The sequence below is a fragment of the Eumetopias jubatus genome, unplaced genomic scaffold (genome assembly GCF_037043125.1).
Source record: "Eumetopias jubatus isolate StellerSeaLion01/CBP00866 unplaced genomic scaffold, mEumJub1_p1.0 scaffold_13, whole genome shotgun sequence".
In the NCBI taxonomy this organism is placed as follows: Eukaryota; Metazoa; Chordata; class Mammalia; order Carnivora; family Otariidae; genus Eumetopias; species Eumetopias jubatus.
Genome location: NW_028274819.1, coordinates 93,760,814 through 93,778,127, shown reverse-complemented (window position 1 = coordinate 93,778,127; position 17,314 = coordinate 93,760,814). Strand labels below are relative to the sequence as shown.

General features: G+C 38.5%; 1 protein-coding gene across 1 annotated transcript; it reads right to left on the bottom strand.

Moving 5' to 3' along the window:
- Positions 1-2,168: 2,168 nt before the first annotated feature.
- LOC114226042 (olfactory receptor 8B4-like) lies at positions 2,169-11,560 on the bottom strand. The gene is given in 4 exon segments (XM_028125941.2): positions 2,169-2,908; positions 2,911-3,097; positions 7,509-7,544; positions 11,531-11,560. Coding segments are annotated over 4 exon segments (993 nt in total).
- Positions 11,561-17,314: the final 5,754 nt, after the last annotated feature.

The window sequence follows — 17,314 nt, the reverse complement described above, 5'->3', positions numbered from 1 at the left end:
GAAGAGTGAAGGTCTTTGGAATTTACAAAATGTCATCTTTCCTGTAGGAGCAATAAATGTCTCTTATCTGGCTATTGCAAGAACCAGGAAAAGTACTTCTGAGGTTTTTCATTTCAGATCTTCAAAGGGACTGCTTTCCGAAAGATCCAAGCCCATGTCTCAATAAGTCAAACTTATGTTTTCACCTTTACTCACCCCAATGCCAGTATGTAATGAGTGTAAGGAAGGATATTTGGGGGATTTTGTGCATTTTTTTCATAATTATTCCTTTTCATTCATATCTTTATGGTTCTGATTTATTCCTTGTTCCTACTCAAAATGGTAATTTTTTCTTTGTATCATAGTATACTTCTGTTATCTTGCCCTATTCTTGATTCTTTCCTAATATCGCCAAGATCCCCACATACACAGACACAGACAGTCCTCTAGAGGGTAGAAGTTAGCTAAGCCCAAAGGACCGACAAGCAGTTGTTCAGTATGGCATTAATACAATTCCAATGACTTTAATGTATGTAAGGCCTCAGAAGTACCCAAACATATGGTTTATACTCAGTAAATGTTACATATGATTATCATAATCTAGGTATAATCCAAGTATCTATCGGATTTTTCCACCTTGTTTCAAGATCTCCTCTCTTTAGCATATTTGAAGAAAATAGATTTGTCTTATGTCTCCTCTTTAGTTAGTTCCATACCGCATTGCTTTTTTATTCTGCTCTCAGCTCCATCTCAGTATGTCTTTCTTCTGGCCAAGATGTGGAACACTTGAGCTACCTTTCTTCTCAGTATGACGCTGCTGCTTCCACATGAGTGTCAGCGGAGAGGTAAATGTGAAGAATTAACTGCTCTTTGCTGCCTTGTTTCTCATACCAACACACATTGTACAACTATCTGATTTTATGGAAGAGTGAGGAATATAAGCAAAGCAAAGTACCTCAACTCAGTACTTTATATGACTCTTCCCATATCCTGAAGAAAAGTACCAAATATTCTTCACAGAGAGTCTTCTCAAAGACACTCCAAGTTCTAGCCCTTACTCAGCCCCATTATTCTGGCCACACTGTGTCTCCATCCTCCCATCTCTGCACATGGGTTGGTCTGGCCTGAGATTCACCTTCCTGCCTACACTCAGGGCAGTTTATGAGGGTGTATTCCTTGAAATCTGAACTATTAGATATAGAATAGCACAATCTTCAGCAGAGTAGTACAGAGTGGACTCCCGCACTCAAAATCTGGATCACTTCCAAGTTTCCCTGCAAGTAAAAAGTGTAATATGACTCCTCTTTCTTCCTGACTCTCTAGTACTTAACTGTAATACACACACACACACATACATACCTACATACACATATTCTTAGAGACAATAAAATCTAAACCTACTTTAAAGAATAAAAGAATTTTCCTAAATGCCCCATAATGTACACAGTATCTCCAGGGCAGGATAGAGGTAGCAATTGACATAATCACATAAATCCATGGAATTTCTCCTTTGTTCTTGCTTTCAGCCTTAGCATACAGAGCCCAAGAAATTGGCCCAATTACAAAACCGCCTACGCCGTGGTTACATTCCAAGCCCTAAGAGTTCTGAAACTTGGAAATGAAAGATTTTCATTTTGATTTATCTTTACATTTCAAACTGTGTAAAGAACTCTTGTGCAAGGCCTTCTCTTGTGTGTACATGTATGGATATGAGATGATTTATGATCTCTCTCAAGAAGCTGGGAGACTATCTTACTTATGGCACCAAGGTATCTACATTTGGTCTTCGGTAAAGCTGTCTCCATAACTGAAGAAAACAAATTCACTTTCTTGGACCCTCTTTAGCGTTACTTGCTCCCTTTCCCAGCCAGAAATGTTGCTTGGACAAACCCATTTAGCCTACCAAGGAAAGGACAGAAGGCCTGGAGCCTCATATTACTCATCTCTTGGGCATAGTGTAGAGTCTCATAAACAGTGGACACTTAATAGATGTTAAATTGCATGCAATGGACCAATTTAAGTAGTACAAAATGGTATAATCCTCAAGAAGAGTATAAGCAAGAGACTTCCAATTTGTAAAGTGGAGAGAAGCCCCTACTTGAGAAAAAAGATGGAAAGTTCTGCACCTGTAAATAAAAAGATACTTGAGTATGATGCTTACCAGTAATTAAGTGATACCAACAGAACCATCAGAAGAGCACTCTTCTCAGGGTTTTACCCAGGGCGAATTTCACATCCTTATTCCTCAACCTGTAGTTAAGCATGGGAACCACGTTGGTATAAAAGACTGAGGCAAATTTATTCTGGTCCATAGATCCAGGAAAAGAGGTTGTTAAATAGGTATATGCCCCTGATCCAAAAAACAAAGCAACAGCAATTATGTGGGAGCCGCATGTGCTAAAGGCTTTGGACCTGCCCTCAACAGAAGGAATATGGAAGATATTAGAGAGAATCAAGGCATAAGAGATGAAGATGCTGATACCAGATATTGAAATGACAACTCCCACAACAATAAAAAATACCAGCTCATTGACATGGGTGCTGGTGCAGGAGAGCTGCAAGAGAGGGAGAGCTTCATACAGATAATGGTGGATGATGTTGGAATTACAGAAGGTCAGTCTCAGCATGCTTCCAGTGTGGGCTGTGGCTCCAGCAAACCCTATCACGTATGAACCAAACATCAACAGAGAACAGACCTGAGGGGACATGGTGACCGTGTACATCAGAGAGTTGCAGATAGCCACATAGCGATCATAGGCCATTGATACCAACACATAGCATTCAGAATTGACAAAGAAACAAAAGAAAAGTAGTTGAGTCATGCATCCCACATAAGAGATTACATTTTCTGACACAAAATCATTCAGCATTTTGGGGGTAAACACACAGGCATAACAGAGATCTATAAAAGACAAGTTGAAGAGGAAAAAGTGTGAAGGCTAGGATTCAGCCCAGATAAGGTGATCAAGCCCAAGTTGCCCACCACAGTAAACACATAGATCCCTAAGAACAGGAGGAAGAGGCGTAGCTGGAGTTCTGGTTGTTCTGATAATGCCACTAGGATAAGCTCAGTCACTGAAGAGTTGTTTCTCAGAGGCGTTCTCTTCCAGGGAGCTCTCTGTAGAAACAAGTGATAAAACACATAGATTGATAATAGGCACAAGCATGACTGATGGAAGAAGGCTCTAGAATATGAGCCAGTGCATGATGTCCTACCTTTTCACTCTCTTTTCTCATCTATGCCCCCTCCCCTAGTCAAGTTGTTGACAATGTTCCTGTGATTATATCTCAGCTCCCCTGGGCTAGAGTGTGTTCTTGGGCACAAGAATTCTGTCCCTCTTGAGAGGTGAGGAGGTGAAATACCTGCATTGATTGTCCAAGAACTATCAGAAGGACACCCCAAGAGCCAGGAATACAACCTGAGCCCACAGCCTTAGGCTCTGAGAGAAAGGAGCTCTCACGTCCCCCATTGTCTCCACGCATTCTCTGCCTCCCTTTCCCACTCTGGAGAGAAAGCCAAGAGTGTCCCCTACTGTCTCTACACACCCTACCTTCTTCCTCTAAGCCCCTCACGCCATCTCACATTAAAGTCAGTGTTGAGAGCAGGGAAGGGATCAATATATTCTAGATGTCTTAGTTGTGGGTTTAAAAGAAGGCCATCAGGGAAGATGGGATTCAGACATTTACCTTCCTTCTCCCTGTCCCCACTCAGTGCTGGACCTTATGCAATCTTGTTTTTCCATTAGCCCAAAGGAGAAAATAGTGTTCATACATAAAGCAGGCAGCCTCTAGTGTTTAACTCTTCTGATTCCCTCAGTGCTGAGAATCAGACCTTTTACAGACCCCAGTCACCAAGGTGCTCTGGGAATAGACTAAGATTTCTGTTTGTGGATTTTCCCAGATGGTCTACACCAACTTCAGGAGAAAAAAAAAAAAAAAACAACAACTCTCATTTTTACCAGAACCCCAGCTGGCATATCACAGAGAAGTTTATGCTACTTGATGATCTCAGGGGTCTGCTTAGACACAGTTTCCCCTGGGAATTTCTCAGAGACTTGTTTCTATAAGGAAGGAATTGCACCATCTTTGTTTATAGTCTGGATTACCTAGCATCTTGGGACTTGGGTGTTCTACTCAAACTTCCCTATTACTCCAGGGATTTCATGCCATTCGCGGCTGAGTGTGGGGGCTTATTTTTCTTCTCCATTAACTCTTGGCACTTAAGCTCGACTTTAAAGGAAAATGGCCTAAAATTTATGTTAGCCACCATTTCCAAATATTCCAAGGGACTTTTGCTATGTAGATACTACAGAGAGCACCTCAGACAAAATGTTTCTAACAGCCTGAGCTGCTCAGAACAGTGGAGACACCACCACAAACACCACCTACCCTCAGCTCTATTAAGGGCCACAGACACGCCTTTGCTATATATAAGGAGATTAAAATATAACAACACATATGCAAGGAAGCACACACATACACCTGTATAAAGTTACTCTATGGATGTATGCAGGCTGAGATTAACAGGAGATGTACCTAAATGTTTTAATCCTGTCATTCTCCGGATGATAAAGCTGCTCTCCATATGATCTGCTACATGAATATTTTAAGAAACATTCAAAGGCATGTAAGCAACTGCATTTGTAAGTTAACTGAAGCTGCCTAAAATAATCCCAGTTTTCCTGGAATAGTTTTGATTTACATCTATTATCCCTGTATAATTATTAATAGTACACTCACTCTCAAAAGTGTCTGGATTTGGATAAGAAATTATATGGTCACCCTACTAAAAAGAGCATAAGCAGCTATCAGGTCCTCTGGTCCCTACTTCTCCTAGACCCACTGACCTCCATCCCCATTCTGACTGAGGGAGTATCTCTCTGTCTTTTACCCTCCTTGCCCTCAAAGTTCTCCTTAACTGAACCTACTCCTCCTAACCAACCAGTATTATATCTTCAGTAGATTTATTTTCAAAAATGGGAAGGGCACTTGCTGCAAGCTGTTTCTGATTTATACCTAGCCAAAAACTCTAAAGCAAAGAAATACAAACCCTAGCTACCTGCCTAACATAGGTGGAATGGGAATAGAGAGAAGAATTATGTAGGTACAAGGATTAAACATTGGTACAATTTTACATTGTAACCATTGGTATAATGGTACAACATTGTTGAATATCATTGTTTATGGTACAATAAATTGATTAGTAATATTTAACAAATTTGGACATTTACATATGTCAATTCTACTCCTAGGTGCATACCCAGTAAAAATAAGTACACATGCTATCTAAACACAAGAAGTGGGGGCGCCTGGGTGGCTCAGTCGTTAAGCGTCTGCCTTCGGCTCAGGTCACGATCCCAGGGTCCTGCGATCAAGCCCCTCATCAGGCTCCCTGCTCAGTGGGAAGCCTGCTTCTCCCTCTCCCACTCCCCCTGCTTGTATTCCCTCTCTCACTGTGTCTCTCTCTGTCAAATAAATAAAATCTTTAAAAAAATAAATAAAGACAAGAAGTTTCATAGCACCATTATACATAATAACCAAGAACTGAAAACAACCCATATGTCAATCAACTATAGACTGGATAATAAATTGATATTAATAAAATAGAATTCCATATAGCCATGAAAGTTAATAGCATAAAGATCACAAACCTATTGTGAAGCAAAAGAAGCCAAGCACAAAAGAGTACATACTTTATGATTCCATTTATATGAATTTCAAAAATAAGGAAACTAATCTGTGATGTTAGAAGTCAGATAGCAGTTATTCATACTTGGTCTGTCAGAGGCTAGTGACTGGAAAGGGATATGAAGGATGCTTCAGGGTTGTTGACAATGTTCTGTTTCTGATGGGGTGCTGATTACATAGATGTGTTCAATTTGTAAAAATTTATCACACGATATCCTTATGTTACACTTAAATGTTAACTTAAAACAAATTGAGAACAAAAACAATATTTTAATAAATCATCCTGACAAACTATTTCAACACTAAAATTACTAAGAATCTTTGAGCCATAATTCCCTAAGTTATAAAATAGGAATTTATTGTCCTAAAAACTCAGTATGGTAGCACATGCAAAAAAAAAAAAACACAACCCCAAAAAACCATCATTTTTATTTTTCATTCATCTTGTGTCTCTTAGAATAAAACTCCCTTTATTTCTCATATAAAGGGAGAAAATCAAGTGGTAAAAGAATTAATGCATATGGAGCAACTATAGAGTGCCTTGCATTATGCCATTATGTTGGATGTTTTCTGATGTAATTTTTTATTTATAACAACTATACCATGCACATGTGTATGGAAGATTGTTTTGTTTTTTCCAAAGATGGCCATACCTCTGCATGCACATGTGTGCGTGCACGCGCGCGCACACACACACACACACACACACACACACACACATCTTGCATCCCACATGTTCTTGGTACAATAGGACTGACACTCCTCAAATAAAGAGATGGGATCTATGTTCCCTACCCTTGCATCTAGGCAAGGACTTAGGATTTCTCCAACCAAAAGAGCATGGCAGAAGGGATGCTTTGTGACTTCGAATGTTCAGCCCTAAAACGGTACAGCTTTTACCTCCCTCCTTCCCTCTCTATCTCTCTCACTGTCCCCATTCCCCCCTTTCCACTCTTCTCTTTTGTCATCCTCTAGCCTTCAGGACAGTTATATTGGAACCCTCCGGCCTTGTCTCAAGATATACTACAGGACAGCAAGTTTATGGTCATTTACCCAATATTAAGGGGGTGCAGAAGCCCTCTAGGACCTGTATGTTAGTTGATAGACCTCAGGGGAAAATACTTAAGGGAAATGGCCCAGGGAATTTTTAGTACAGGTTTGAATTACTTAGTCCAGTTCCCTCTTACTCCTCAGAAAATTTCTTTTTGTTTCCATATTAGATATTTCTGGTTTATTTTTATGAAGAAAATAGATACTTCTTTTTAGTACACATAATTTCATATCCACTGTATTTCCCCCTCTTGAATAACAGTTTAGCAGATGTGTGGCAATGGCCCAGCAATGAAAGACTAAGAATTACCTCTGTTCATTAGAGTAGAAATCAACTTACTCATTTATTTATCATCCAATAAGTATTAAGGCCAGCTATTTCCAGCACTCTTGCAAACTTTATACCCAGACAAATCTCCCCTGATAGAACAAAACTAAGAATTCTGGGTAAAATATAAAAATCATTTATCTGTTAATGTTTGATGTGGCAGAAACCAAGTGAATTCCTGTGAGAGCAAAAGATAAAAGATAAAGTAATAATTCAGAGGGGTACACAGCACTGGACCTGGAGTTTACCCTTGGGGAACTAGTAGATTCCCTATGGCCCAGAGTTGGGTTTTACTTGAGTTGCCTATGCAGAACATAAGAGATATATCCTAGGATAAATCCTTTCATGACTAAACCTTAGAAGCCTGGGAGCTTGGAACCATTATTCATTTGTAATACTGGATCTCCAAAAGGAAACATCGTCCATGGCTAAATTAGAGAAATTAAAAAAAAAAAAAAAACACATAGGAAGAAAGCAAAGATATGTGTCTAAGTTGGCTCTGGGAAGAGAAGAGCTAAAATATCCCCTGAGAACTTTAACAACCTCTGCATTTCAAGCAAAAAAAAAAAAAAAAATCATATTACAAATATAACCAAAAAAAAAAAAAATATCCTCTCTGGAAAATACTAGTTAGCTCCAGATATCAAAGAATTTCCCCCAGATAACTATCTGGGAATCATGAACTCTTAATGAAAAGCACTAACCAGACACAAAATAAGCCACCAGGAATGAAAATCATCATTAATGATAAACCACAAGCTACAGAACCAGATATGCAAAATTATTAGGCTTATCAGGGACAGAATACAAAATAATTTATTTAATGTGTTCAAAAAGAAAAAGAGCAATTGAAAGTGTAATGAAGGCCACATCAAAATTGACAGGGCAGATTTTTAAAAGAATCAAATAGAGCTTTTAGGAATGAAAACATGATAGTTGAAATGAGGAACTCTGTGAATGTGTTAGACAGCCTTTCAGACGCAGGTGAAGAGCTAATAGGTCAACTGGAGGGTAGATCTAAAGAAATTATCCAGAAGTTAGCATCAGCCATAGGAAAAAAACTATGAATTAAAGATATAACTTAAGAAATGTAGAAATAGAGAAGGTCCAGTAGATATAGAGAAAGCATTTGCCACATTCTAGGGCCTGTGTTTTGCTCTAAGAATAAAGCAACAATCAAAACAGACACAATTCCTGCCCTTTCCAATATATAATCTAGATATATACCTAGATACCTAGAATAAACAAAAATTGTACATAACTAACTAGAAATATTCACTGTCCAGCATTAGTACTCCTTTTATTTTGGGAATCTGCCTCATGTGAGCCTTGTTTGGAACCAGACTCAGCCTCCTTCTGTGAAACTTCCCCAAAGAACGTAAGACAACTCAGCCAGTGAGATGTTTCCATGCAGGACTCTAAGTCTGGGACAAGTGACACAAAGAAACAGGAACAACTTACATTTCATTTTGGCAAAGACAAAGACGGTAGAACTCCCAATTGATAACGTGTTGGGTATTGGTGGTGCCAACAGAAGCAACCGATGCAGCCTAACCAGATGGTTCTGTGGTATAACTTGGCTGTGATTCCACCACATGGCTTCCCCCTAGATCCTGCCTGGCTCCAAAATCTGGTTCCCCAGCCTGCTCTAAGAGTCTGTTAATTACCCCCAATTTCTTGCCAATTAATTCCATCTTTTGCGAAAATTAACCAGAATCAGCTTCTGCTGTTTGCAGTCAATAACCGTGGCTGGTATAATAGGGACTGGACATTCAGGGAGCTGTAGACAGGGAGTGGAGACAGGGAGATCATTCAGGCTATGGTACAAATTTCTCTTATCCCCAGGATGACTGCAGACACATCTACCAAAATCACCTTCTCAGAGGGATCTAACAGACTCCCTCAAAGTTTTGCTCTATTTTGAATGATTTTTCCCCTTTCATGGAAATGTTTGGATATGGTTTGAGGATAAGTGAATAAACATTTCCAGTTCCACAGATTATTCTTCATACTCCTACACGAAGTTTTTAAAACTTTCAATTCTTCAATGACTCCTCTTTTTTAATAAGCTTCATTACACTGTTTAGTAGAATGAATAATAAACTTCTTTGCTGGCTAAAAAGAAAAGTATTCAATGAATTATCTGGCCAGCTTTTTTAATGCAATGTGGGCCATAGCAAAAAATAATAATTAAAAAAAGGGATTATATTTAACATCTAAGGAAGCTTATGACACAATGATTATTTTTATTAATGGTTAAATAGCTAGTATTTGTTTAAATTGGGCAGTGTTATGATAGGGTTCTGTTTTTCATGGACTCTATATTCACTTTATTGCTTTTGATAATTTCATATGAAATCAATACATGGAATAGCTTTCTGCACACTTTTTAAAACTTGGGAAATGATTTTCCCCTAAAAAAAATCATTATAGGGTATTCTAGAAAGTACATCTTTGGTTTTCTTAACAGGTTATTTTGTGCTAGATCTTTATTCAGAAGCGTTCTCCAATTATTACATTGTTACTATGGAAATATACAATCTGTTTTATGATATGGTTTTAGAAATGCATTGCTATTAGGCTTGAGTATAAGTAGAAGGTTACCAGCAGAGAAAATCAGGAGGACATTCTGAGCAAAAGGAATCACAAAAAGAAATTAAAAGGCCATTAGAGGGAAAAAAGCACTGCAAATTTGGGGAATGGCAAATGATACTGAGACTTGAATTATTGTATACGTAGCAGGGAGGGATGGGAGATAGTTGGAAAGGGTTAGTGGTGATAATAAATAATATCTTTCTTCCACTTCTGGCTCCAGAATCCAATTGAGAAATTAGACACAGAAGTCAGAAAAAAAAAAATCCAACTTTATTGCTGATAAAGTTGAAAGACCCAGCTTGGATGTACAGTAGGACCTTATAATTCCCTATGGCGCATCACAGACTAAATTAGTGAATATAGGTCTAAACCAAGCCGGACAACAGTTGGTATTCTTTTATACTTATTAAGAAGGAGAAGATTTACAGTTGGAAGAGATGAATAGGAATCCTGAGAATGTGCCTGTCCTAACCAGAAATGGGGCTAAGGGCCATAGGCTCAGCCACACTGAGCCACGTAAGTTCATTCTCCCGATTTCTCATTAATCCTATAAACTATCCCTTTCCTTTGGGTTAGAATGGGGATGGTAAAGGGGAAGAGAGAGGGTTGCTTCTTTATTCACCTGCCTGGGATGTAGAGACTACTTTCCTAGGGAAAGAGAAGTATAAAGCATAAATGAGGTTAGAATGTCTAGAGTTGGACTTTTGATAAAAGATGAAGGAGAAGGATAGAGACCAGGAAAACTGAACTAAGGTAGTGGGAGGAATATGCAGAATTGACACTAAGAATAAATCAAAGACAAAGCTACTCTTAGAATTTAGAAAAGGAATTTAGGATCATCAGATGAACATATCACTGTTAAAAAACTCTTTGGAAGAAGGAAACAAAGTCTTTCTGTGCAGCAAACAGAAACATTTTGCATCTTTCCACCGAGTTTTAGCTTTAAATACAATGAATATAGTCATTGAAAATAATGATTTTGATGAAAATTTAATCACATGAAAAGCTGTTTACAATATGTTACAGACTGAAAAATAGTCACAAAGTTGTACTTAACATGATCACATCTGTCTCTATGTATGTATATATACATATAAATATATATTTATATAGTATAAGGTTACCAGCAGAGTATATAGAATATATAAAGAGAGTATATATATGTATATTTATATAGTATGTGTGTGTGTATATATATAGTTTTTGCAAAATGGTCTAAGTCATCACAACTACACACACACAAAAATATTCTGAAAGAATATACACTAAAATCTTAAGACTAGTTTTCTCTAGGTAGTAGAATCATGGATTTTTTTTTTTAATCTTTTGCTTATCTCTACCTTAAATACTCCTATAGTACTTGAGCATTACTTTTGCAAATTTAAGAAAAATTATTTTTAAAATTAAATTAACAAAACATTGCAGGGGCACCTGGGTGGCTCAGTTGGTTAGGCAATCGACTCTTGATTTCAGCTCCGTTCATGATCTCAGAGTCATGAGATCAAGCCCCACATGGGGCTCTGTGCTCAGCATAGAGTCTGCTTGGAACTCTCTCTTCCTCTCCCTCTGACACTGCATAATTTAATATTTTAAGGTCTCACTAGGGATTCGTTCAACATTTATTTAGCACTTTCTATATCTGCCATGCATTAAATTCTCTGCATGTGTTAGATCACCAGGTTGAGGTTTAGAATATAACCTCAAATAAATATTTTCCAAATATATTACTGCACAATTCATATTACAGGAGTTCAGCAGGTCCCACACTTACTTATATAACTGACCCTATTAGTTCAATGCAACAAATAAGGAGAAAAAATCTTTAGGGTCTTTCTCTTGTCATATCTTTTTGGCAGATTTTTCTAAATGAAAGTGAATGTATGAACTTACCCAGCTCAAAGGCAGCAAGAACTTGGACATTACACAAGACGAATATATGTGCTTTTTCTTATACACACAGACTGAGCCTCTGGAAGGCAGCAAGTGTTAAGAGTATGGGCTCTAGAATCAGACAGTCTAAATTCAATTCTTTACTCCACCACTTACTATCTGTACAATCTTAAGCAAGTTCCTTAACTGGTAGAGAAGATTAAATGTTTGTAAAGTCCAAAGGACATAAAGTTTCCATAATATCATTATTGGGGTTTGAAGAACATGAGTCTCTTGAGTGTGAAACTCTTGTCCACCTTCATTCTCAAGTCATGCAAGTTTGGAAAGTTAGGATGAAAGGGGAAGGGTAGTCACTGCAAGCAAGATACAATGTGAAGGAAGGAAGCAGATGGGACAAGGAGTCCTGTCTTTAAGGAAGCTAGACTGAATGGCATCAAAACCAAATTGTGTGGACAGAGTCTCAGAACTTTTTTCCCCCTCTCACTCCAGGCCCCACTTCTTCCTTTCATGGGGTCTCACCAATCACTGCTGGGAACCTGAGGATGCTGTCATGCAAGTTGGTAAAAAGTGGTGAGAAGGGGACCACCAATGACACTCAGGGCTCATGGACTTTGGGACACAGAGCATTGGCCCATTCACAGAGACCAGGCAGGTCTACCACTTGTACACACAGGTATCCTCAAGGGAAAAACATATAAATGAATATCTTATAAACATGAATATTCTCTCATTAAATACCTACTTGCAGAATTACCTAAGTACAGGTCATTCCACCTTCCATTCATATTTTGGTTTAAACACCATTTATCTCTAAATAAAACCAATGCTGGGGCAGGGAAGGTACAAAATCAGCCTGAAACATATTGTTTTGTTGCTGTAAAGCAACAAAGTACCCAAAATCTATTAATAGAGAATTATTAAAAGAACATAGGAACTAGTATGAAGAGGCTCCCACTGAATAAATAAGGGACAACCGAGCATCAAAATAAGCGATGACAATAATGAATTGTAACCCATTAGATAAAATTGGAATGCTTGAGTCCACAATAATATGAATGAATAAACAGATGAATGAGTTTATGAATAAATAAATACAGAAAGAAAGGTTCTTCCTGACAAAGTGCCAACTAACAATAATGAGGCGTTCATGGAGTTAGAAAATCTCCACTTTTCAACCATCAGAGTAATATTGTTTCAGGCAAGAATTATCAATGGATGCTAAAACTGGTGTGTGAAAAAATGAACAAGATATTTCATAGTTTCAAAATATCTCTCCACAACTTTAATTACAAAGGTAAAAGTAGTAATTTTCCTCAATAAAACTACTAGGAGCTTGCAAAGTTCCGAAAACTGTATTGTCAAATGTCTCCAGAAGTAAGTCTGACAGGATATAGAATATATTCATTTGTGACAGTAAAGAAAAAGGAAAGCGGTACTGTGCCCTGCAAAATCAACAAGGAAGAATCAGGCTATGGTCTTGGTGACTTTTTTCTAAATTAGCTTTTTGAACACAATCTTTTAGGCTTAGTCTGCTATTTGGGGGGAAATGGGAGCTTCATACATGAATGATTCATGTTTTTCATTGTACAATTTTTTCTTTGGTATGTTGTCTCTGAGATATGAGTGAAAATGGAGAGTAGTACAGAATGAATGCGCAATTATTGGTATTTTATAAAATTGCTTTCAGAGCCAGTGTTCGATCAAATAGTGATCTGGAGTTTGCTTAAGTCAACCATTTTATACAACACTATACTTGACCATAAAAAGGAGTGGACAGTTGGGATTTACAAATCTAATGTAGAGTCTGATTCTGCTACAGCCACAAAATGTGGAGGATATATCAAAATGGACACCAGGGACCCTTCTCACACAAAACTTACAGTCTGATGTATAGTGTAAGTGTATACAGAAAAGTAAATGAGCAGTGGCCCTACATTTTGACCAGCACTTAACGGGTTAAGAGCAGTGTACTATGAGAACGAAGAGCAGGAGCATTGAGAGAGAAGAGAGGTGGGAGAAAGATACTCCAGAAAGACACCTCACAATAGATTATCACAAAGGGAAAGCTCCAGAGTATCTTCCTTTCCTGGATCAAAAAGATAACCAGAGTTATGATGAAGCCAAGAAAAAGCCATTTAAGAAACAAAGGGATGAAGTAGAGCAGAATTTGCTACTCCAAAATATGTCTCTTTGGCATAAGGATTATCTTAATCTGATTATTTTTAAGAAAACAGACATAGAAGAAACTCTGGAAACTGGGCAGTGGTTGCCTCTTTGTGAGGGAAATGTATATTTATGAGGGAAATCTCCATTTGTAAGGGTGTCTCCCCCTCTGTACCAAGAAGAGGGGGATGACTAAATCTCTAGAAACTGTTATCAATGGAGAAAGTAGCAACTTAAATCTGCGTAACAACCATACCTTCATTTACTGGGCTTTGCCTGATTACCATAAGTGATAACCCTCCCCCACCCCCCACCCCCCACCCCAACATCTTCTTTTGTCTTTAGCTGGAGGTGGTATTTAAGGTGGTGGCTTGGGCCATTTTTCCTGAGTATCTCCCATGTTTATAGGAGGTATACATGTTATTAAAGTTCTGTTTGTCTTCTGTTAATCAGTCTTTTCTCACAGGGGAGTCTCAGCCAACAATCTAGAAGGACAGAGGGAAAATTATTTCCCTCCCCTACAGGGAATATGTAAGAAAGAAAAAGAAGGCAGAAGAAAACATTCTCAGTTTTGCTCCTGCTTTTCTCTTCTTTATCCATTCAGATACCACAAGTAGTTTATGAAGTAAAAAGGAATAAAAGATACGAAAGAAGACAGTAATACAAACACCACCACTGTCAAAATTAAAGGTACTCAGTTTTTATGAGTGACACCCTTATTAGTACAGAATCTGGCCAAGAGTAGGCGTCTGAGTATGTTTATACTGCTAGTGAGAGTATAAATTGAGATAAACTTTAAAGAAGGAATTTTGGGGGGCACCTGGGTGGCTCAGTTGTTAAGCGTCTGCCTTCGGCTCAGGTCATGATCCCAGGGTCCTGGAATGGAACCCCGCATCGGGCTCCCTGCTCAGCGGGAAGCCTGCTTCTCCCTCTCCCACTCCCCCTGCTTGTGTTCCCTCTCTTGCTGTGTCTCTCTCTGTCAAATAAATTAATAAAATCTTTAAAAAAAATAAAAAATAGGAATTTTGGAATAATATTCAATAATCTTATGTCATTCAGTAATTCCCTGTCTAAAAATATATCCTAATTAGGGGAAAACTCAAAGAGTTATGGAATAAGTCTGTTAAGCATTGTTTATAATTTGGGAAAACAAAAATAACATACAGTAGTAGAAAATTGTTAATGAGATATAATACATCCATATACTAGAATTTTATGCAATCATAAAAATCAAGTTGGAAACAAGAGATCAGTAAAAACAAATTCTGTGAACTGTGTCTTGGATACACACTTACGTAACCAGAGCCAACATTCCCTTGTTTTCACAGCATGTCTTTCTCTCTGCCTCTTTTTGGCTACCCACAACCCTTCGTATATATCTTTCCTGCTTTTTTATTCATTTATTTATCCAATAACAACCCCTCATTCCCTCCTTTGCAAATTAGATTTCATTGGTAGATATGTTTTAAAGCAGCTGCTCATAGACTGAAAACAAGGACAAGATTGTGTACGTATGTGCAGGTGTAACGGAACTCCAGAGGTTCACCACTTGGGGTGCGCTGAATTGAACACAATTCAAGGAAGTGTTGAAAGCAAAGAACTTTTTATTACTTGTTACAAGTGAGGGGACAGGAAGATAGCTCTCAAAGCACTGTCTTCCTGTGGGGTTAGTACAGGAAGCTTTTATTCAGTGGATTAGGAGGCAGGGACAGGGATCTTGCATGTACAGTAAGGGACGTAATACATATTCCATTACTTAGGCACTTTGGTTCAACTGCACATGCCTGGCATGCCAACATGCTAGTGCATACATCATATGTTCAAAATACAATGGAAAACTCTGCCCATAAGAGATCTTAGTATTATAATGAGTTAAAGGTAACTTCAGGACAGCTTGGGGACTTCTGCATGGGTCCTCAGCTCCAAACCAGCTCAGACTGGCCTATGCAAGGGGCTATCAGAGGAAGCACCTAGCCTGGCATTTCCTTGTCAGGAACTGCTGGTTCTGCAAAACAAATCATATTCCTTGCCTGCTTGTCCCTCTGTCCCTTCTGCCTCCCCACTTCTGCTGATAGCTTTCAGCCCTCTGACCTGAGGAACTCACTGTTGCATCTTGGCTAACACAAATACTGTGCATAGAAAGACTGTCTTAGAACATATAACCAACAAGCAACAGTGGCAGACCCTGGAGAGGGTAGAGAAGGACCAGAAAATTGAGTAAAGGAAGACTTCCTTTCACTGAGTATTTTTTTAAAGATTTTATTCATTTATTTAGTTGAGAGAGAGAGAGAGCACAAGCAGGGGGAGCGGCAAATGGAATGGCAGAGGGAGAGGGAAAAGCAGACTCCCCGCTGAGCAGTTACTGTAGCCCACTGGAAGGAAATCAGGGAAATAAATATCACAATATTGTGCTCCACTCGTCTTCTGATTTCCTCTCCTGATGCGGCCATTGGCTTCACCCAACCAGAAGAAAACAGAGGGTCAGGGAGCCCATTGACAAGATCCATTGGGGTATGCCTCCCAGGACTTGAAGTAAGGTACAAAGAAACAGAGAGTTGATCTAGAGAGGCACACAGAGAATACCTCACATAGTCTCTGTCACATACAGTACCATAACAGTCAGTGGTCATTTCCTCTGCTGACTGGCTGCTGTGTGGTACTAACCTAATTACTGGCTTGTAACACAATGACCCCTCTATGGTTCTGAAATATTCTCCAGATTTTTAGCTGACCCCTGAGCTTCAGACTTCTCCACTCAGGTTTTAAAAGCACAATTTGAAACAAGGAAGTGATTGTGTATAAAAAATTTCCCAAATCCTGTACTTCATAACCTTGACATTTTCTATAAGGTCATCCAGCCAGCATGACCAAATCCTTTAAAGTCCAAGTCCCTGAAGCTCCACACCACTGTCTTAGGAGGTACCATGCTTGCTGCTGTCTGGGTCCTAGCATACTTCCCCCAAGTACTCTGAAAAATTCTTCAAGAATTTGGTCATTTAGCCAAGACCATCTCAACAAAGTTTTATACCTCCTACCTTCTTTGCAAAAATGTGGTATTTAAAATTAGCCCTTGAAAAGTTCCATGAAATTTCTGTAGAAAGAACCAGATCTTAACATCCTAGATCAGTTCACATTTGAAATGAAATCTTCCAGTGCTGATGAAGGAAGAAAGTGAACCATAGTGGAAAGTAACTAGTATTAGAAATCAAAAGCCTACTGATGAGCACTGGGTGTTATGCACAACTAATGAATCATTAAACACTACATCAAAAACTAATGATGTACTATATGTTGGCTAATTGAACTTAAATTAAAAAAAAAAAGAAAAGAAATCAAAAGCCTATATCCTAGTCACAGTTGTGATGCTGAATAACTGAGTGACTTTGGAGAAGGTACATAAACCTGTATCTATTCTCAGAAATATGAGAGAACTGATTAAATGATCCTTATGGTCCACTAAATGTGAGTACCCTATAGTTTTAAGAATCTTCTTAAATTAAAGGATGCATGAAATGGTAAGGATGAACTTCTTTGAGAAAGAGTTAAAATTTCCAAGTAGCCAATGGAACCTGAATCATATAAGGAAGGGGAAAAGGCCCTTTCCTAAGTATTACCCCTTTC